At 49.5% G+C, this 20,353-nt stretch overlaps 5 protein-coding genes across 5 annotated transcripts; 2 read left to right on the top strand and 3 right to left on the bottom strand.

Moving 5' to 3' along the window:
* Positions 1 to 959: 959 nt before the first annotated feature.
* On the bottom strand, positions 960 to 3,590 carry UCRPA7_1431 (putative midasin protein; the record flags this gene model as incomplete). Its single annotated transcript, XM_007914012.1, has 1 exon — positions 960 to 3,590. One exon carries the CDS (start codon positions 3,588 to 3,590, stop codon positions 960 to 962), a length of 2,631 nt encoding a protein of 876 aa, XP_007912203.1.
* Positions 3,591 to 9,930: 6,340 nt separating this feature from the next.
* Positions 9,931 to 12,728, bottom strand: UCRPA7_1430 (putative midasin protein; the record flags this gene model as incomplete). The annotated part of the gene is made up of 2 exons (XM_007914011.1): positions 9,931 to 9,957; positions 10,527 to 12,728. The coding sequence occupies 2 exons, from the start codon at positions 12,726 to 12,728 to the stop codon at positions 9,931 to 9,933; spliced, it is 2,229 nt and encodes a 742-aa protein (XP_007912202.1).
* A 3,407-nt stretch (positions 12,729 to 16,135) lies between these two features.
* UCRPA7_1429 (putative 54s ribosomal protein l12 protein) lies at positions 16,136 to 16,740 on the top strand (the record flags this gene model as incomplete). Its single annotated transcript, XM_007914010.1, has 2 exons — positions 16,136 to 16,345; positions 16,411 to 16,740. 2 exons carry the CDS (start codon positions 16,136 to 16,138, stop codon positions 16,738 to 16,740), a joined length of 540 nt encoding a protein of 179 aa, XP_007912201.1.
* Positions 16,741 to 17,361: 621 nt separating this feature from the next.
* UCRPA7_1428 (putative ctd kinase subunit gamma protein) lies at positions 17,362 to 18,277 on the bottom strand (the record flags this gene model as incomplete). Its single annotated transcript, XM_007914009.1, has 3 exons — positions 17,362 to 17,820; positions 17,879 to 18,055; positions 18,122 to 18,277. The coding sequence occupies 3 exons, from the start codon at positions 18,275 to 18,277 to the stop codon at positions 17,362 to 17,364; spliced, it is 792 nt and encodes a 263-aa protein (XP_007912200.1).
* A 1,223-nt stretch (positions 18,278 to 19,500) lies between these two features.
* UCRPA7_1427 (putative pyrroline-5-carboxylate reductase protein) lies at positions 19,501 to 20,145 on the top strand (the record flags this gene model as incomplete). Its single annotated transcript, XM_007914008.1, has 2 exons — positions 19,501 to 20,055; positions 20,137 to 20,145. 2 exons carry the CDS (start codon positions 19,501 to 19,503, stop codon positions 20,143 to 20,145), a joined length of 564 nt encoding a protein of 187 aa, XP_007912199.1.
* Positions 20,146 to 20,353: the final 208 nt, after the last annotated feature.

The raw sequence follows: 20,353 nt of genomic DNA, 5'->3' as shown, positions 1-20,353 counted from the left end.
GCTGCCTCGAATTCAATCCTTCACTACGAATGACCGTCGATCAAGCCTTGAAACATCCATGGCTCACCCAGTGTGAAATCGTTCGTAGATCATTCGCAACCTATCAAGAGAGTATCTCCGATGCTTGGACGCCCAGGGTCGCTGTGACACCTGTGCTACAGATTCTCCCAGATGTGCTCTCCAACGAGGCCCCCGATGTGGCTCCACCTTATGACTTCCTGAGATCCAACCGAACTGTATCGCCTGGTCGCGCGGAGACTATGAGTTCGAGTAGTGGGATCGAGAGCAGCGTAGCAGACACCAGGACCACCGAGACCAGTCTTCTCTCCAGCAGCGAGAAGGAAACAGAGATTGCGGACAATGAAGAGGAGGAGACGAGGAGATCTTCGCCCAGACCTGCTCGGTTGTCTCGATCATCAACCCGAAGATCTCCACCTACTTCTCTCCTCAGGAGGTCCCCAATTCAGAAGAGGCGAATGACCACAACAGCAAGCATTCTATTCAAGAAGAAGCTCAAGTCTTCGAATGTACGCCGCTTCAAGACCGTCTCTGGCAGCGGTAGCAAACGCGGTTTTAGAGATGAAAGGAAGGGCGAATGAGTAATCAATGGCAGATGTGTGGTAATGGCAGTAGGACTAGTGAAATCGCTGGTCCGCGCTTCCATGACGATTTCTAGTCTCAGGTATGTCATGTCAGATCGGTGGTGCTTACTTGTAGCCACGAGATTTGATGTGGACAATTCTTACAACTTCACGGTCATATATTGACATAGCGATGAACACGTATATCCGCCTAGTATAGGACGTGATTAATTACAATGACATTATCTTATTATTGACCTATGCTGTGAGTGCAAAAATAGCTTGAGCATTGGTAGGTACACCGCCGCCAGTTCTATAGCTCTCCTTTTCTATAAACACACCGAAACGCCGTATCCATGCCTTCGAATGCAAATGACGCTATGAGTTAACCTCTGCAAACCATGTCCTGAGCAGCCCGGCCAAGGCACCCGGGAGATCTTCCAGATTGTGGACAATGAGGTAGTACTGGAAGGGGAAGGTATCGAGATACCGCTCAATGACCACATTGCTTTGTCCGTACTCGTCCTTGACAAACTTGGCCTCTTTGAGCTCTAGGACGCTGTCTCCCTTCTTCTTGCTGGAGTCGTCCATGATAATGAACACAATCATGATGCGCTCCTCCATGGCTTCGCGCAGCAGGCGGCGGATCTTGTCGTGTGCGGAGGACGGCGTCAAGCCGTCGGAGAGAATAAGCGCGAGTTGCCACAGGTCCTCGGATCCGCGGCTGCCGCTTTGGAGCCTGGCTGCGCGGAACTGGTCGATGGTTTGGCGGATCAGAAGGCAGATATCTGTCCTGTCCTGCTCAAACGAGAACTTCTGGAGGACTCTCGCGCCGGCGTCATGAGACGCGAATGGCTCGGTCAGTTCGTGTGCCGTGAAGACATCAGCACCAAAGCCCAGGACGCCGACTTGGCCAGCTTCGAGCATGGCGAGAGATCGCGAGACCATGACGAGTGATTCGAGTGCAAGGCCGCCAGATGTGGTCTCGCCCATGCTCCTGCTGTCGTCGACGCAAAGGAGAATTTGATAAGCCCGTTTGGTGGGAATGCTACGGCGCATCCAGATCTTGTCTCTCTTGTAGCTGGATGCTATATAAGGGATAATTTTCTTGATGTTAAGACGTTTACCGGTACGGTATGATCCGGAGAGCTTAGTTGACTGAGATGGTGTTAATATCAGGCGCAGCTGAGAGGTAAGTGCCAGGGACAGCGGATGAGTCTTGGTTTGAAAGGAAGCCCATTGCTCCAGAGACTCAGAATAGTCTCTTAAGGACCTATCTCGATCGGTGATGTGAGTAATTGACAGCTGGGTGGACGTTTCTTGAATCGTTTTGTCTTCCTTGTCAGCAGGTATGGTCTCGTCTGGAGACGGGGATCGATCACGGTTGAAAGCGCCTTGTCTAGTTGCAACGCCAGAACGACTATCTTCCTGCATTGGAGTTTCCTGTTCGTCCAAGCTCGTGAGTTCCTTATCATTCATGTCCTGATCTTGCTCTGTCTCTTCCTTTTCAATGTCTTCTGGAAGAAGTCGGCTCTCAGTATCCCGAGTCTCGTCATCAATAGCCATAGAGTCGTCTATGGGACGAACCTCCTCCTCTGAGGCCGTGCCCAACGCCTCAGCGTCGGCGGCCGAGTCGTCATTTTGAAGGTGTTGGAATTCTTGCTTCATCATCTCAGCCTCGGACTTGTCTTGTTGCGGTGGACGGTCTTCATCCTCCGTGGAATTCTTGATGTCTTTCTGATTCCTGTACCACCTTTCCATAGCGTCTCCAAGCTGCTTGAAAGGCTGTGACTCTGAGGTCTCGGAGGGCTTATTCTCGTCATTTTGGGAACGATCCTCGTCTAGTCGAGACATAGATCCTTCGTTGCCCGCAGCTGTCTCTTGATCTTCTGCATTTTGTCCCATCTCGCCACGGTCGCGCTGAGAAGCCTTGTTTTGACTATCCTGCTCATTTGCTCTCTCTTCAATGGCATCTTGTTCCTGACCGGCTCCGCTTTTCACGTCGCTTGGAGCAGCGTTTTGGTCGGCATTCGCATTATCGAGTGATTCTTGCTTGATCTGATCTTGTTCCTCGATGTCTTCAGGGCCGTCCTGCTCGTCGATATCCATATCAAAGTTGTCGTCATCAATTGGAAGTTCCTCGCCCTCTGGAAGAGCTTCGGATTCTTCATTGTCCTTGTCTATGATCTCTTGATTGGTGTCCGGCAAGTCATCGCCGTCTACTACGCTCTCGGTTTCTGGCTCCTTCATGGATTGCTCTTCGGTATCATCTTGCTTTTCCGAGAGAGCATCTAGGTCGCCGTCATCGACCGAGGAGGCGCTGTCTTGATTCTTGTCGATCTCCATCTCATCTGGCAAGGCAAGCGTTTCGTTCTCCTGAACGTTCTGATCTTGGCGATTGAGCTCATCCTGTGGCACCACATCATCCTGTTCTGGCCCAATCTCCTCGTCCACTTCGGGCTCCCCTGGTTCATTCATCTTCTCGGGTTGGTCATCCTTCTTGTCGGCCCCGTCAGCCGCCATTTGTTCATCGTCCTTCTTCTGACCCTTGCTCTGATCGCCTTGTTGATCCTTATCGGCATCCTCCTCATCCCCGTCCCACATCTTCTCATCGACAGCGGTAGGGTCAAGATCATCCACGTCGCCGACCTCCTCATCCATCTCGTCCTCCTCGTTTTCGTCCCCTGACTTTGAGTTATTGTCATCGTCTTCTTCTTCACCGCCGGCATCTCCCATTTGGCCCTCCATCTCCTCATTCGCCATATCTACCGCATCCTTCTCGTCTTCAATCTCACCATCTCGTTCCTTGTCTGGTTCTTGCGCCAACTCCGACAGGTCTTCGTCTGGTTGAATATCTTTGCTGATATCATCTGCCCCTTCGCCGTCTCCGAGACCAGTACCGCTCTCGAGCTTTCCGGAATCTCCAGATGTTTCGTTTGACTTCTCTTGCGGAGTACAGAAGCCCTCTGAGGCTAGCTGAGTGAAAGATCTACTTAGGTTATATGCCATTCTGGATGTGGAACGGTGTAGTTCAGTGAATTTGCCGAAGATATCGTGGCAGATGTTCGTATATTGCTGAAACAACGGGAGCACCACACCCAAAAGGGCAAATGCAGCTTGCTTATTGGACGGAGATGACAAGTCAAGAGCTCTCAGTTGAGATAAGCTTGATTTTATGCCGTCCGCAACCGTACTAGCATGGAGAGCCGCAAGAGCATTCGAGAGACTACTGCTGTATTTTAAGAGCCAAGATGCATCCTCGATTGACGTGGGTAGCGCTGAGGCGGCATCTTGAAGCTTCTGTACTGCGTTCAGAATCTTCTTCGAAAGAATTAGGATTTCTTCAGTGAAGGCTGCAATACTCGCACTCGTGGCTCCGTCTTGATCGTCCTCTGCGGTCATTGTCGTCCAAAGTCTGATTTGTTGAATGATGAAAGCCAGATCTGGGCGTGCATTTTCGAGAGTCTCTAGGCTTGCTCGAAATGTCTCTAAATCATCAACAAATTGGTCTTGTAATTTCAGTTGAACATTGGAGATAAATCCTTTAGGAAGGACTGGTTCTGTTTGTATACGTTCCTGGAGTTCCTGGAACCTTGTCACCCACTCCTGAAGTTGATTGCGGATGTCCGAGTTGTCAAGGTCTCCAAGTCGTCCATGGACTTGAATTAGGTGTAGCCCAAAAGTGATTATTTGAATGAGCCAGCGCAGAACCCGGCCATGGTCCGAGACTCTGCCCTTGACCTTTGTCACATCATCGCACTTCATAGCAGTAAGTGCCATGACATTCGTGACCTCGCTATCCAATATTGATAGATTGGTTTGCATTTCAGCGAGTCGGCCGCGTTGTTGTATCAGCACATAAAGAATTCCTTCCAGGTAGCCTGTGCTTCGCCGGACAGCATCATTACTTAGATCTCCGGAGTGGTTTTGGAGCGATTGGCGGAAACGTGGAGCTAGATCAAGGACCTTGTGGAAGTAGTAGTCAATCTCCGCAATGCTGTCACCCCCACTAGAGTGAAGGGGGTCGATTCTTGCGAAGGCAGTTGCAAGATTATTTTGACCTTTCTGGAGATTTTCACTGAGGTTGCGAGTGAAGCCCATCTGGCGGATAGCTTTCAAAGTTTCCTCGAACAGTCTCATCTTCCTGCCTTTAAGATGCTTGACTATCTCCTTATTTTCGTCGGTCAAGAAAGGCGGTGTTTCCTTCCTCAGTGCTGTCATCGAGGCTGCGAGGTCTGAGACCCAAATATCGACCACCTCTGCAGCTTCGACTGATGAATCTGGGAGACGAGATGTCTTCGCCATGATTTCGACGATCTTGTCTCCTTTTGAAAGGCGCTTACTCTGGGAATCTTCTCCCCAATGTGGAATAAGTTGCTGGCATAAAGTGACGGAAGACATGTTGGTGACAGCCTTAGACCATGGTACGCTAGTGTGCCCTTCACTACCGGTATGGTGGTGTTCATCAGGTAATCCCTGATCAATGATTGACTTCACGGGCTGCCCGAGTAGTCCACGAAATTTTCTGACGATACGGAATAGCTTCATATGAGACCTCCGGGCGCTTTCTTTCAATGCGAGAATGTTTGTATCTTTCCAACTAGCAAGCAACAGTACTTCATTCATTTTCTTGTCCAGTAACTCTCTCTCTTTGTGGATGGTGTCTCTTATTCTGGACTCGTAGCGTCCATAGAACGAGATGAAGTTCTGTAGGGCATTTCGGATCACGTCGAGTGAGGGATAGTCCACGGTCAACAATTTGAGGTGTGCCTGCAATTGCTTTAATAATCGCAAACGTGTCTGATACTGACCTAGAATGGCTGTTGAAAAGAACATATCCAAGTCAGACACCAGTTGCGCGGCGTAGTCTCTAAGATTCTCTCCCAATTCTAACTTCGACATTGGTATGGCGATGACCGCTTGGTAGGCCACGAACCACCAGGACTTGGCGTCGTCCTCACAATTCTTGGTTTCCATGTCGAATAGTCTCTTCCATGTGGCGAGCTCGAGTCGCCGCCAATCTACTATCATCGATACGAGTTCCTTATATAGAGTAGGGATTCCATATTGACGAGCTGCTAGATGGCCTGATTCCCACTCATCGACGAATTGATGCAACTTCTCAACCCTGATTATCATCTTTGCGAGCGGTTCGGTGTGACTGAGTTCCAGTATATGATCACACGCCATTATGACATCAGCGATGGTCTGGAGAATGCTTATCTCATCGATTGACTGTAGCTCTTTGAAGCGAGCATGGATAGCGTTAACAAGTCTGACCAGCTTCCGAGCCTCAATGAGATTAGCCTCAGTATAGAAGTTGCAGGTCTTGGAAGACAAATCCGAATTGAACTCATGCACCTTCTCCTCGAGCACTAGGAGAGCAGCAGGGAGCAAGGCCTTATCCGTGTCTGCTTGGGATTCAGACCCTTTTTGCGTGTTCTTAGAGAGCTTCCGGCCAACAAGCTTGCAAAGAGCCTGCAAGCTTTGTTGGCACTCTTTGGGCGACACAAAGATATTGCTGTGGAGATCAGCTAACCTGACGGATATGTCTCGGACAACATGCTTTCGGTTGCCGTCATCCTCTTCATAGTTGGGGAAGAGCTGCTCGAATTCAGCTGCATCCACCTCCTCTTCATCTTCCAGACTACCCCTGAACTGATACAAACTGCTCTTCGCAGCCTCGTTTTTGCGATCCGTCTCAAGTTTTCTACTCCATTCATTGTAGTAGAAGTGTAGTGATTCGAAAAGAGACATCCGTACGTGCGGATCAAGCCTATCAACCCCATCTATACTCGAAAGAGAGCCAATAACCGATAATACTTCAAGCTCTCGAACTGGAAGGGGCTTGTGGACAATGGACAAATCTCCGCCCAAAAAAGGGGTTATCTCGAGGAAACTGGGAGTCAAGTCTTGTGAACTTGTTTGCTTGATATTGTCTGTTAAAGACAGCCCGACCTGGAGACAGCGAAGGAAGTTGATCAACGGCACCGTGAGATCCTGATATGCTGGAAAGCGAGTTGATAGCCGCCCGATCAGCTGCGTTACATTATCTTTGACAAGTTGCAGCTCTTGTGCTCCTGATGCAGAGGGCTTGGATATATATCTGAAATGCATAGAAGAGACGTTATTCCGTAGCACAGCGTTCAGCACGTTGTTGAACTCTCCTTGTAAGCGGCTTAGCTCAACATTGGATGGCCGATATATCATCTGTGCTGTTGGCGGAAGTTGTGGCAATTCACTGATTTCCGCCTCCAGGGAGACAGTTCTCAAATTGGAGACTTGACCCGTGAAGATCTGCTCAAACTCATGGGCTGCCTGCAGTTTATGTTGCAATAACTCGCGAACCCCTTCGTGAAATTCTCGTTCCGTCTCGGCCCTGAGATACGGGTCAAAGACCTTATCTGGGACGTATAATTTGATGCATCCAATCGCAAATTGAACCCAAGAGATTGCCGCGAAGGCCATCCTCCTATTGCCAGGTGTATTAGCAGATTCAAGCGCAAGGAGTGCGGGAAAGAAATGCTCTTTCACGACTTCAGACGCGTGATCCAGACTCGAATCCTGAAGCTTCAGTTCAGACATAGGTACGTCCACGACAAAGCCACAATCTTCTACCTGGAGATCAGATCTCGCCACTTGTCTGCATAGGCGCTCATACGACGACATTATGATCTCTGCTTCTTGAGACGTATGTGAAGCAATTGCCCTCAATAGGTCAAGAAGGATCCCATTCAGGATAGCGATGGTGTCTGCGGTGGTAGCTTCCGAAGAATTTGCGAGGGCTTTGCCCATATGCGGTATTTCCACCTCTAGGGATCGTAATGAGAAGAGGCTCGCTGCCCCTATCGAGTCAAATTTGTGGATCAGCGACGCTGATTGTGTACCGACCCAAGGGTGTATAACTGAGTCTTGACACATCAGGTAATTGATGAGCGAAGTTATGTCTGATGGGCTCCGAGTTCGAATGTGCATTTCCACGATTGTCGGTACGTCTGATAGAAGAGATTCCTTCGATCCAATGAAGGATGTGTTCTGACAAGAAATTTGATGAAGAATCAATGACTGCCTTAGCATCTCGAATTCAACTGCGAAGAAAGGAGATAGCTGTTGTGACTCTTGGAGTTTGGACTCCAACGAGTGAATATCTGATGTAAGGGTTTCCAACAGCCCCTTCACGTTGATAGCACCTGTGAGAATATCACTGTAAGCCTTGCTGAGATATGACACCACCCGAGCCAAATCGGTTAGAGAGGCATTGGATCTCCACTTGATGTTATCGAATCGTTTTGCCAGTTGCTCGACGCTCTGTGTGAGACGCAATGCCATTTCGTCACGTATAGGCTCAGGCCTGAGATATTCCCAAAGTGCTTCCATACTCAAGCCGGTGGAGAGCTTGAAACCCGTCACAAAGTCGGTTTGAATGCCGTGCAGGATCTTGTGTATCAGTTGCTGCACGGGACCCTGCCCAACTGTCGACAAAGTTGATGTGAAGAAATCGATTCCTTGCCTCAGGTGCGCCTGGAACTTTGCTTCGTCGAATACCTGACCAGTGACAAGTTTGAAAGTTCTCCACCAGTAATGCATCAAAGCGCGCATGAATGACCTTGTTCGCGGGGATGAGTTGGCCACCATCGATTGTGAATCCTCTATGGGTACATCCGCCATCTCGTTGTCATCGCTCTGGAAGAAGATATTCAAGTCTTGAACTGCGGATGATAGAAAGCGTGAAACATGAACTGTCGAGTCTTTTGCAACGGTTGCTATCTGACCAGAAATGCATGAGCGCTGGAACCGGTTCAAAGATGAGGGTTTGGTCTTGTCTGTATGTCTTTCCTGGAACAGCCCAGCGAGGCGAGCAGCTTGAACCTCAAGAAAGAAGTCAAAGCTCAGTGCCAACCAAGTAGCCACTACCGGGCTATCTCCTCCAACCAGTATCACCAAAGGAGCGTTATTGAGTGGGTAGATTGGTTGTGTCCGTGTCAGGAGCGTGGATAGGGGTGTCGGGCTCTTTGACTCCACACTAGAGCTAACATGAATAGAGTTGGTGGTGGTCTCATAAAGATGAAGGATGCCTTGTCTAGCGGCACTGGGCGATCGAATGAACTCTAGTAATGTCTCAATATGTTGGCAGAACGAGCTTAGATTTGACTTTTTCTGAATCAAAGGTCCGTTTTCTACTGCTTGACGGTACTTTGAGAGCATCGTTGAATCGTCCAGAGAAAGGTTACCAAGAGCCAAATTCGACAGATCGTTGCTGAGATCTGACTCTGGCTCGTTGACCACTTGGGTGATCGCGTAGTATCTCTGCATGCTCGACTCTACTGCGGCGATGTGCGAAGTATATGACGCTATACGCGTGAGATTTGCGTCAATATGAATTTCGATGGATCGGTTTCTCATTGCGCGTGAGAGCTCGCCGTACCGAGGATCCATGGTCAGAAAAATACGGAAGTCACGGTGAGGTTTGATAATCCTAGGCTCGCCATCCGCTCCGCTATGCTCGTTGATGCTGAGGAACCCATCAGGGCGTTCAAGAAGTGAGTTGAGCCTGTCAAGAACTGAGGCGCTGCAAAGATTTGCATTGTCAAGTACGAGCCATTGACCTCCTTCCATCGCACGCACGATCACACCATCTAACCACTCAAAACGTGGATCAGCTAGTGTTGTCGGCTGTTGCAAAAGACGGTATGCTTTCTCGAGCAACTGACCCAGCTGTGAGGATACAGAGACCTCTGTGGCTAGATTTTGGATCCTCAAAGAGATATCGGAATAATCTGATTCGCTGAACTTGTCAAGCCGGGTCAGCAAGGCCATTGCAGCCCGTGATATCTGCTTCGGAACGGTTGACAAGATGAAATCTTGCAAAGCGCTACGGACCTCATCGAGGCAAAGGTGAATCTCTCGCAGAGGATCCGATTGCTCAAATCCACCAACAAGGTCCATTGTGTCAATATCGGCATTAAGAGGGAAGATGACCAAGCTTTTCCCTGCGAGGGCTGCAAGGTGTTGTAATAGAACAGACTTGCCGCTACCGGACGAACCAACAAGAATGCAAGGCAAATTTTCCTTGACACAAATCATCAAAGATTCGATCTCCGCAAGTCTCGATACGTCGTTAATATTTGGAAATGGTGTAGGTTGAGACAATATGTTGCGAGTCATTAGACTCAGTCCAACTTGGACAATACCCGAATTCAAGTTGTGATATAGGTTGTGGCCGTCAGGCATTGTCTGAAATGCCTCGGAGAAGATCGTCTCCACTGCTTTCCTATCGGGAGCATTCCGGAAACGTTGCTTGATCACAACATCCAAGAAGTCTGCAGCTGTCCCTGAAGCCAGTAAAGTGTCAGAGGATGATAGGAGCTCCAGCCATCTAAGAGTGTCGCGCAAGTTGAACTCCCACGGATAACCATGTGAACCAAATGATCTCTGAACAACCACCTCGTGGTCTAATTTGGCGATGAACTCTATCATATGTTTAATTGTTGCCTCCGGAATTGTTTGAAACCTCTTGCTGGCGATGAGCAAGAGATCTTCCACCGTGAAAACATCCGCATAGACGACCACAAAACGGTTCACAAAAGAGCTTGGTAAGCCCTTTCGACCGCCTCCTTGATGATGAGGGTTTTGGGCAGCAAAAAGACGAAAGTCTGGATGGCGTTTGAACATTTGATCCAATTCGGAGATGTAAACCTCTCCACGGTGATCTAAGCATGCATTTAGACCTTCGAGGACCGATTGCGATGCAAGGTTCATCTCGTCCAGGAGTACCCATTCACCTTTCTGCATGGCCTGCAGGAAGGGTGCGTCTCGCCAGGCGAAGTTGCCTGCCTCCGCTCCTTCGACGGGAACATCAGTGCCGAAAAGGTCCATGAGATCTGTTTGATCAGACAAATTGATTCTTGTCAAAGGTCTCCCACATGCCCTTGCTAGAGCACTGACCAATGTTGTCTTGCCCACACCGGGATTGCCTTCCAAAAGAATGGGCTTGTTCACCCGTAAGGCTCGTAAAACTCGCATCGCATTCATTTTTGTGGTTGGTGCTTCGAATGCAAAACCCGGTTCTGAGTCACCAGTGACGTCCCTAGCAATAGTAAATTCGCCAATGGAAAGTATTTCATCGTGAAAATGAATGGTTGGCTGATTCCGGTACATCGGGGTGACATCCACTTTATCTCCTATCAGGGTGCTGAGCTTGTCCAGGCACAATTGCCTCTGCTCGTTCATGGTCTTGGGGTCCAGAGCCATCAACGCCGATGGATTTGCCCCTAATGTGTCAATGAACACCGTAGCAGCGCCATGTAGCAAGGCCAAACCAGGAGACAAATGAGACGATTCATTGATGAATTTGACCCAAACGAGGATGTCACGAATTGAGAAAGCTGTTGCTGAAGAAGACCGGAAAGTCTGGCCAAACCAATACGAAAAGTCCACAACGATTGTTGCCAAGTTGCTGAGTTCGCTCTTCAGTTTATCGACCACGATATCCAAGACGTCTTGGCTCTCGGTCATTGGCGGCACCCAAATTTCGGTGAACCGATTTCTTAGTGCTGGTGATAGCTCCTTTTTACCAAAATCGCCCCCTGGGTTCATAGTGGCAAAGAACTGGAAACCATGTGTGGCTTTGACAAAAGAGTCATCAATTCCCTTCTCAGCAAGTAGCAGGGTTCGCTGGGGCTCAAGAACAGAATTCAGCCTTTCGAGAACAGAATCATCTGCTAGGGATATCTCGTCAAGAAGAAAGAATTGACCTGTTTTCATTGCGTGGACAAGACTACCATCTGACCATTCAAACAGAGCCTTGCTTCTAACCTCGTTCAAGGCAATTCTGTCCTTCACCTTCTCAGAAATCTGTGCTGATACGTCATCTGGCAGGGCTCGAAATTTCTCAAAAAGGTCCTCGAGGCTTCCTTCTGTTGACAGCTTCAGTTGCTGTAAGACTGACTCCAAATCTTGTCTCAGTGCATCAAGGATTGCTCCTCTGTTTCGCACAGGTCGCTGAGATCCAATTAGATCGCCTGTCTCAGTGTTCTGGTGGGCATTGACGATATGGAGCTCTTTGCCGATGGATTCTGCAAGCAACTGGCAGACTGTCGTCTTTCCACAACCAGTCTCGCCAACAAGAAGGACTGGTTCGTTATTCCGGAGCGCTTGGGTCACCAAAACATACAGTCGTCGCATCGCTCTAGTCCAAACAACGCCTTGGCTGTTCTGTTTCCTCTCGAATTGAGCCAAAGGGCCGAAGGTTGGAGTGTAAAGACGATCGGGTTCTATCTTCACCTTGAAAACCGTTTCGATGACTTCTTTGACGGCTGTTCTTTCATCTTCGTTTCGGACCCTCTCTGCAAGCAACATGAACCCGTTCGTTGCAATCTGCTCCCTATTGTCGGCTTTCCTGAGAGCCCATCGGAAAAGGTCTCTGAGGGTAGCAAAACTGTCCTTCTGTTCGAAGACGCGACTAGTCTGCCGAAGCCGCGAGAGCTCTTTGTAGACAGTAACGATCCGCTTGCAGTCAGACGGTGCGGTCTCCAAGCTCCGCTTCTGCAAAATATACTCTAGTTCATCTTCGGGAATATCGTCGTAATGTAATTCAAGGAACCTATTACGGAAAGCTCTCGACAAGACCTTTCTACCTCCATACAAGCCGGGCGGATTTTGTGTGGCGAAGAGCATGAAGCTCTCGTGAGGTCGCACGACTTCTTGTGTCTCCGGTATCAGGAGTTCCCTATTGTCGTCTAGAAGGCGGTTGAGTGCCTCGAGAACATCTGTTGGGGCAAGATTCAATTCATCAAGGACAATCCAATGACCTTGACGCATTGCCTGCACGAGGAGACCTTCTTGGAATTTAAGCTTGCCATCGGATCCGGACACGTAGGTCCCCAGATATTCCTGAAGGTCCGTGTGCTCGTGATTATTGATGCGGACAAACTTGTTGCCACTGTAATTGGCGAGATACTCAATCATACTTGTCTTGCCCGAAGAAGTTGGTCCTTGGATAAGGATCGGGAACCTTCTTGTTGATGTAGCCCGGACAAGATTAAGCAGATTTCGCTCGACGTACTGGGTGCGAATGTAGTCATTTCGCTCCTGAGGCTGCTGGTCGCCCTGGAGCAGCCAGTACTGCCTATCATGATCCTTATTCATAAAGCGGATATACTGCCGCCCGTCGTTATGCGGTTTGAGTGGATGAGAGAGGAGAGAACGTCGGCGATTGGGATTTTTACCAAATAATGTGTCTAGAATGAGAGGTGCCACAAGCTTTTCAGACTCTTGACTTAACAAAGTCAGGAAACCCATGCAGAAACCTTCATACAGAGCTCTTTCGAGTCCGTAGAATGGCCCAACGTCGTTAACATACGTCAACACACGAGTCAAAGTACGTAGACTGAAATGCGGAACCTCATTTGCACCATCAACCAACGCTTTCGACTCAGCCAACGCCTTGATTTGTAAGTAGAGATTAGCGACGTTGTCGGCAGCTTTGTCGATTGTCGAACTGCTGCCTTTCAGGTACGTTTTTATGATGATTACCAAGTCTTTGACGTCCTTATCTGGGCTTGAGACATATAATTCGGTGAACCTTGAACGTAGGCCAATCGGTAGATCTCGCTTGCCCACATCCGTCGCTGGATTCATGGCACCGAAGATCCTGAAGTCAGGATGGGCATGGATTCTCTCAATCTCTCCCGTTTCTGAGAGGAGAATGGATGGAGATGCGTTTGGACCCGACTGCAGAAGATCTGCTATGCTTTCCAGAGTATCGGGAGACGCTAAGTTGATTTCGTCCAGCAATACCCAGTCTCCATTCCGAGCCGCCTTTACAATATTGCCTTCCACGAAAGCAAAGGCAAAGCTATTTGAGCCGCCCGAGGCTTGGATTTCAAACTGGCCCAGATTCTGAGTAAATTTCTCCCATCGCGGTTTCAGTTCTCGCAATGTTTGCAGCCTGGATGATCCTGTCTTTCGTCTCTTTGCTGGTTGGCCATCCTCTCGTTCCTTTGCTTGGAGCTCACTTTCCGCAAGCTTTCTGAGAATTTCATCGAACATTTTCGGTGCTTGGCGCCAAAGCTTCGCTACCTCGGTCCATTTTCCCTTAGCCATGCGCTTTCCTATCTGGTCAAGATATTTTTGATTCCTTTCCGCAGAAATACCAGTGGAAGCGAAAAGATCCTCAAATTCTTCCTTTAGTGGAACTGCAAGACTTCGAACATTAATAGGCTTGAAGCCGCCAAGAAGATCACCAACTTCGCTTTGCTGGGAAAGATTGACTGCAACCATCCTGTGACCGAGGGTTTCCGCGAGTTGCTGAACAACGGTAGTTTTACCAATGCCGGTCTCTCCTACAAGTAGAACCGGCTCCCTGAGATCGACAGCAACCGCAATTTGCTCTAATAGTCTCTTTGCATGCGATGTCGTTGCGAATGGTCGTTTTGACCTCGTCATGCGATCGTGCTGCTTGGTTTTATGTAGAATCACTCTCCCTATCGCGAACTTGCTTTCTTTGTCTTCGAGGTGCGGAATATGAGAAGACAGATGGTGCTCGACGCGTTGCTCGGATCTGCCCATAAGCTCGCCAATCTTGATAGTGAGAACGTCGCGAATGTTGGAGTCCTTGACATTTCCAACAAAGCAGTCCACGGCCTCCATGAACATGGAATCTAAAGTAGTCTCGCTTATCGGTTCATCGCCATTTCTGCTTCCGGCAGATAGTAGAATCCGGTCAAGTCGTCTACACCATTTGAAGAGGTCTCTTGAATTGATTGGACGCTCTAATGCAGCGGATCCTCCAGATACCGTTCCTGGCGTACGAAGGAGTGTGCATACGCGGTTGAAAACCGAGAGTATCTCAGGTACAAATTTATGAAGGCGAGGGTACGTTTGTGTGATAACGTCTCGAAGTTCTACTTCAGGGAGAGGTTGAACAGAGAGCAATTGCCAAAAGCGCAGGCCTAGTAGAGATGGAAGGCTCTCTTGCCCGTTCATGCCGATAGAACTTCTCACTGTTGCGAGAATACGAAATCCACTGGCAGCTTTGATCCGTTCGCCACGGTTCGCAATCAGAAGCTCGCCACGCTCGATCAGTGGAAGCAGAGTGCTCATCACTTCGTTTGGAGCTCGATCGATATCCTCAATCAGAACCCATCTTCCTTCTTTGACAGCTGTGGTTAGAACACCTGGTCGCCATTCAAACGATCCTGGCTTCACGCCGGTTGTATAAAGCCCGATGAGCATCTTGGCATCTGTCTGTTCGTTGAGATGTAAAGTCACTAGACCCGAGTCCATGCCTAATTCCCTGGCGGTCTCCTGGACAAGTGATGTTTTACCAGCTCCAGGAAGTCCGTGGAGTAGGATAGGGCCTGGTTGGAGAAGAAGCTTGGCAAGACTCTCGAGATTGTCGACTGTTCTTGGTGTAAACACCAGTGATGGTGACTGAGCGGGAGGTCCTAATGGGCGAGGGAGCAAGACATTCCCATAGCGACACACGAGAGGAGTGAGTGACTCTGGAGCATTTCTTATGGTGTCGATATCATGAGACTGCAGCGCCTCTCGATTTTGTTTGCATTGGTCATGTATACTCTCCGCACGAGTATGCTCGAATAAGGATAAGAAGGTGTAATCAATGTCTTGGCCGTCAAAGTCACCATTCAGAGACTCATCATTTGAGATATACTGTCCAATGAGAGATTCGAGCTTGTGATCTGACGCGGAGAGTAATTGGCAAAATACGCGGATTGCCACGTACTTGACAGGACTCCTTTGGTGTGTGAAAAGCTCCTGTATGTGTTCGGGGTTGACGAGACGGGCATATTTCCTCCTATCAAAGCTAATGAGACGCCATGCAGTTAGCAGGCTCTGCAATAGTGAGGCTGCATGAGCTGGTCTTGCAAGTTGCTTGAAATTGAAAACATCAGTGCTGGCCTCGCGCGAAACATCTTCATTCCATGATCGACTTTCGAGATACTTGTCAAGAAAGACTGAAAGAGATGGCGCAAACGGCAATATTCTCGCAAATGCCGCTATTATTAAATCATTCTCGTTTCCTGGTCGTGGGTTGAGAACCCATCTTGCGCATATATCTGCGAAGACAGACTCAAAATGGGCGAAAATTCGTCCTGTAAGTCGAGGTGTGAGCGCCACCCGCGCAATGACATCTAAGACGTTCGTCGCGCTCTGATCCTCGATGATGTGAAGCAACTCGGGCGGTAGATACCCCAGTGTGGTCGCGTCGCCTAGCAGAGACAGCCTCTGCTGGCTCACATCGATATTCGCCATGTTGGCTGTGAAAAGTCGTCTTTTGCGTGAAGCAACGACTTTCACTGAGACCTTCAACTGGAACTTTTTTCTTTATCGATAAGAAGGTCCCTGTCTGCACCCAAAAAAATTAGCGGATCGGGATTACGAGGTGCCGTGCCAATCGCGAGCTCGGGTATGCTAGGAGCGTTTTGACCTGATCTTAAAATCTGCTTGAGCATCGACAGTCCAGTCTATAGCTTCCGCATCTGTAAACCTCAATTCGTCCCTCAATTAGCGGCCCAGCTCGACCTCTCAATATGTCGTTGTCGTGCCGCTATGCTGCGCAATGCTGCGCTCGTCAGCTGCGGTCTTCCTCAGCAATCCGGACCTCTGGATCTCTTGTGCACCAGAGGATATCACGGCGACACCAATCCACCGAAGCATTGAACCCCAAGATTACCGGAATCGTCGACCAGATTAGCCAATTGACTCTCCTTGAGACTGCCGACCTTGTTGCGAGCTTGAAGGTGAGACGAATACATGAACGGGATGAATATATGCTTAGGCTGGTGGAAACTAACTTCTGTCCAAGTCACGGTTAAACATCCCAGACCTGCCAGTCGGAGGCTTCGCAGCGGCTCCCGCAGCTCCTGCAGCCCAAGCAGCGGCTGAGGAGGCAGACGACGCGGCACCTGCAGCCCAGGAGAAGACTCTCTTCAGCGTGAAACTGACGGCATTCGAGGCTGGCTCGAAACCCAAGGTCATCAAGGAAATCAAGAACTTGCTAGGCCTCAGCTTGGTCGACTCGAAGAAGTTTGTTGAGAGCGCACCAAAGATGATGAAGGAATCCGTACCGAAGGACGAAGCCGAGAAGATCCTTGCGACGATGAAGGAGCTGGGCGCTACGGTTGTGATGGAGTGATTTGTACGAAATTGCTTGGCGGGCCAAAGACATGGCAGGAAACATTACATGTATAAATTCACGTGTACCAACATTGTAGAAGAAGGCCATATAATGAATCTTCTCCACAACATCACGGTGTTTATGGCAGAGATTGGTGAAATTTTTTATTTTCTATGTCTCGCAAGACGAGACTGGGTATCATACGTGATTTTAGATATCCTGCCCGAATCAGCCTATAACTAATATATAACGGCACAAAGAATACTCTGTGAGATAGCATGGCCGAGCCTATCAAGATTAAAGTTCGGCCTCTCGTCGATATCTCAATGTAAGCCAGTACCGGCGTTCGAGTGCCGAAACAGCTGTAGAGACCCCGGCCATTTGCAATGGCCAATCGAATACTGCCTCGTACGCGGAATAGTCGACTATTTTGACCTTCGTGTCTGGCATTATTAGCGTCGAAATAACATCAGGGCGTTTGCCACATACCAATTTGCTCATTGCGTTGTCCAGCTGGCTCTTGATGAATGCATACTCAATAAGACAAGTTGCCTATCTCGCTCCGTCTTTCCAGTCGTCCGATAACACTGATGATCGCAGGGTGGTCTGAATGCGATGTCGAAGGCAAGGTGAAGCACATCAGTGGGAGCTTTTGCCATTCGGGGCATGGCCCTCGGGATCGCCTTGACGATGAGGGCAACTCTGTTGCAGACACCTTTGACGCTCTGCCTCTTCCTCTTCGGCCATGAGATAATCATCGTCACCAAGGTCACTCGTTTCCTCAAAAAGCTTCCACATCTCGGCATCTTTGGGATCTGTGGGGACGGCCCAGATACTCTCACGGAGTCTCTTGTGGCGTTCGCGATCCTCCTCGATGCGCTGCTCGATCTGCTTTTTGTCTAGACGCTGCGGAGCTGGACCACGGTTGGGCTTCGGGATGGTCTGGGATGGTGGCATGTCGCCTAGGTTAGCATCGCCGTTGACCGGCGAAGACATGCTCACGTCGTGAGTTGAGGTGTCACGCTCTCTGAGAATCTCGTCAATCTCAGTGACAGTCTGAGCTTGCAGAAAGCTTTTATGTTGAAGACCTTGGAGAACCTGTCCTAGGGTCAGCAAAGCGGTACTCATAGAATACCTCGACGACGTTCCGACGCACCTTTCGAACCACCTTGACGTTAGCGGCGCCTGTACCATCATCCGGAGCGACGGCGTCAACGACGCGGATGATGTCTCGCTGCATCATCCGAACATAATCGACATGGCCGTCCTTCTGAGCCATCTCAAGAAAATGCTCAATGAAGTACATGATGTTGGCTCTCGTGTTCATGTTATTCTGTTGGAGTTACAATTAACAGGCTTATTCCGTCATGAGATACAACGAAGCGATTTATCAACCCACCCGCTCGAGCTGCTCGAGTATGCATGAGTGAAGATCCTCATCCATGTCTTTATATTTGAGCGCATACTGGGCAGCCTTTTGCGCTGAAGTGACCGACGCGTTGAGATGTTGCAGCTGTGAAGTAAAGCGCATGCGGACCTCAAAAGGGTCGGCCATCTTGGATGGTCTTCGATTGATGATACTGGAAAGGTTGTTGTTCTCCTCGTCGATCACGCTGTGGAAGGACTTGAAGGTCTGGAGCTCAAGACGGGAACCCCACCAGTGTTAGGTCAGGACCGGGCAGGGCGTTGAACGAGCCGCATTGAGACCCCCAGTTGCCTGTGGCGGCATACATTCTTAGCGCGGAACCGTGCGAAGGTACCGCTGAACCGGCGCAGACAATGGGGATATACTCCTCCGCCAGGGTGCCTAGGTAATATACGTTAATTCTTAAAGGGTGAAGATACTCGATGCTGAGAGTCGTAATACTCATCAAGCTCTCGAATATCCTGTTTTTACTCTACGTCTATCAACTTCTACAAAGGTAGTAATGCCTTACTGAAGAGGTACTGATACCTTTGGCGAACTAACATTTATTATCCTAATGGAGGAGTAAGGTGCTGTAACAACGGTAGACAAGACGGTTTACCTCCGATATCGACGACTAGAAAATTTCGGTGAGGGTTGTTGGTATCCAAGTTTATCACAACGATTCGAGGTCCTGCTTGATGTAACAGCTTTCGCTGAACATAGATCTCAAAGGACAAGGGTTTTCGAGGGCCTTCGAAAAAGCAAACTCCTAATAAATCAAACGTAGTATACAGAAGCCTTCGTTACATCCCCCGTGCAATGCACATACTATTCGCCTATATCTTATTCACTCTCTCGGGTTCTCATTCCCTTCATTTTGCAATATCAAGCGGATTTGCCAGTGAAAGGCACTGGTTGTTTTAATCTTTTCTTTTTTCCTCTCACAACGAAAGTTTACGCGTTGTGTGACTGGACCTTGGAAATTCGCCATGCCACAAAATCAGAGCTCTGGGGAGCTCACCCTGTGTGCGCTGGGATGTGGTATGTTCACTCTCCTCTTCCGAAGAACTAATTCAATAGCCTAATGGTAATCAGGAACTATGGGAATTGCCATTTTATCGGGTATCTTGTCGTCTTTGAATGATACTCCTATCTCTAAGTCAGGCTCTGCTTCTGGAATCTCCACTCTCCAGGATGAGGTGCCCTCCCGCCTCCCTAGCAAATTCGTCGCCTGTGTGAGGCGACGAGAGTCAGCCAAGAGGGTAACATCTGCTCTAGGGGACCTATCTGGGAATGTCAAGGTATTAGAGGGGCGGAACGTTGATGCGGTCTCCGAATCCGAGGTAATCCTCCTTGGTTGCAAGCCACAAATGGTCAAGGACATACTCAACGAGCCTGGCATGGCTGCGGCTCTGACTGGCAAGCTGCTGATCAGTATATGCGCTGGCGTGACTGTCGACCAGATCCAGGGGTACCTGAACGACGAGGTCCAGCAATGCACAATCGTTCGCGCCATGCCCAACACCGCCTCCCTCATCCGCGAGAGTATGACTGTCATTGCAACCAGCGAACCTCCCTTACCACCTCAGCAAGCCAGCTTGGTGACGTGGATCTTCAAGCGCATTGGCGAAGTCGTCTACCTCCCACCTACTGCCATGGATGCCAGTACGGCACTCTGCGGCTCCGGCCCCGCCTTCTTTGCCCTGATGCTTGAGGCGGCCATCGATGGCGCTGTGGCTATGGGCCTGCCGCGCGCCGAGGCCCAGCGGATGGCCGCGCAGACCATGAGAGGTGCTTCGGGACTGGTGCTGAACGGCGACCATCCTGCTTTGCTGAGGGACAAGGTCAGCACCCCGGGTGGATGTACGATCGGTGGATTGCTTGTCCTCGAAGAAGGTCGAGTAAGAGGAACCGTGGCTAGAGCCGTACGTGAAGCTACTGTAGTTGCGAGCCAGCTAGGAAAGGGGGTTCAGGGAGTGAATGGGACAAGATTCGGTTCCCACCAGCTCCAGTAGAACCGTCATCTGGAGTTGCACATGGAGGAGAAGAACAAAAGGGCTCACGTATTGGAGGAACACCCAGGCGTTAGGTAGACAAGCACTTCAATGGCTGGTGGTAGAGCAGATCGCATGTATTTCGTTTCCCTGCCTTAGTGCAGATGCTTTTCACCCTAGGGGCCTACCGTTAAAGGCAGCTTGCTAGGGATTCAAGTAGCATTGCTTC

The sequence above is a fragment of the Phaeoacremonium minimum genome (genome assembly GCF_000392275.1).
Source record: "Phaeoacremonium minimum UCRPA7 unplaced genomic scaffold PA7_03_scaffold_104, whole genome shotgun sequence".
NCBI classification, from domain to species: Eukaryota; Fungi; Ascomycota; class Sordariomycetes; order Togniniales; family Togniniaceae; genus Phaeoacremonium; species Phaeoacremonium minimum.
This window is presented reverse-complemented; position numbering and strand designations above follow the sequence as displayed.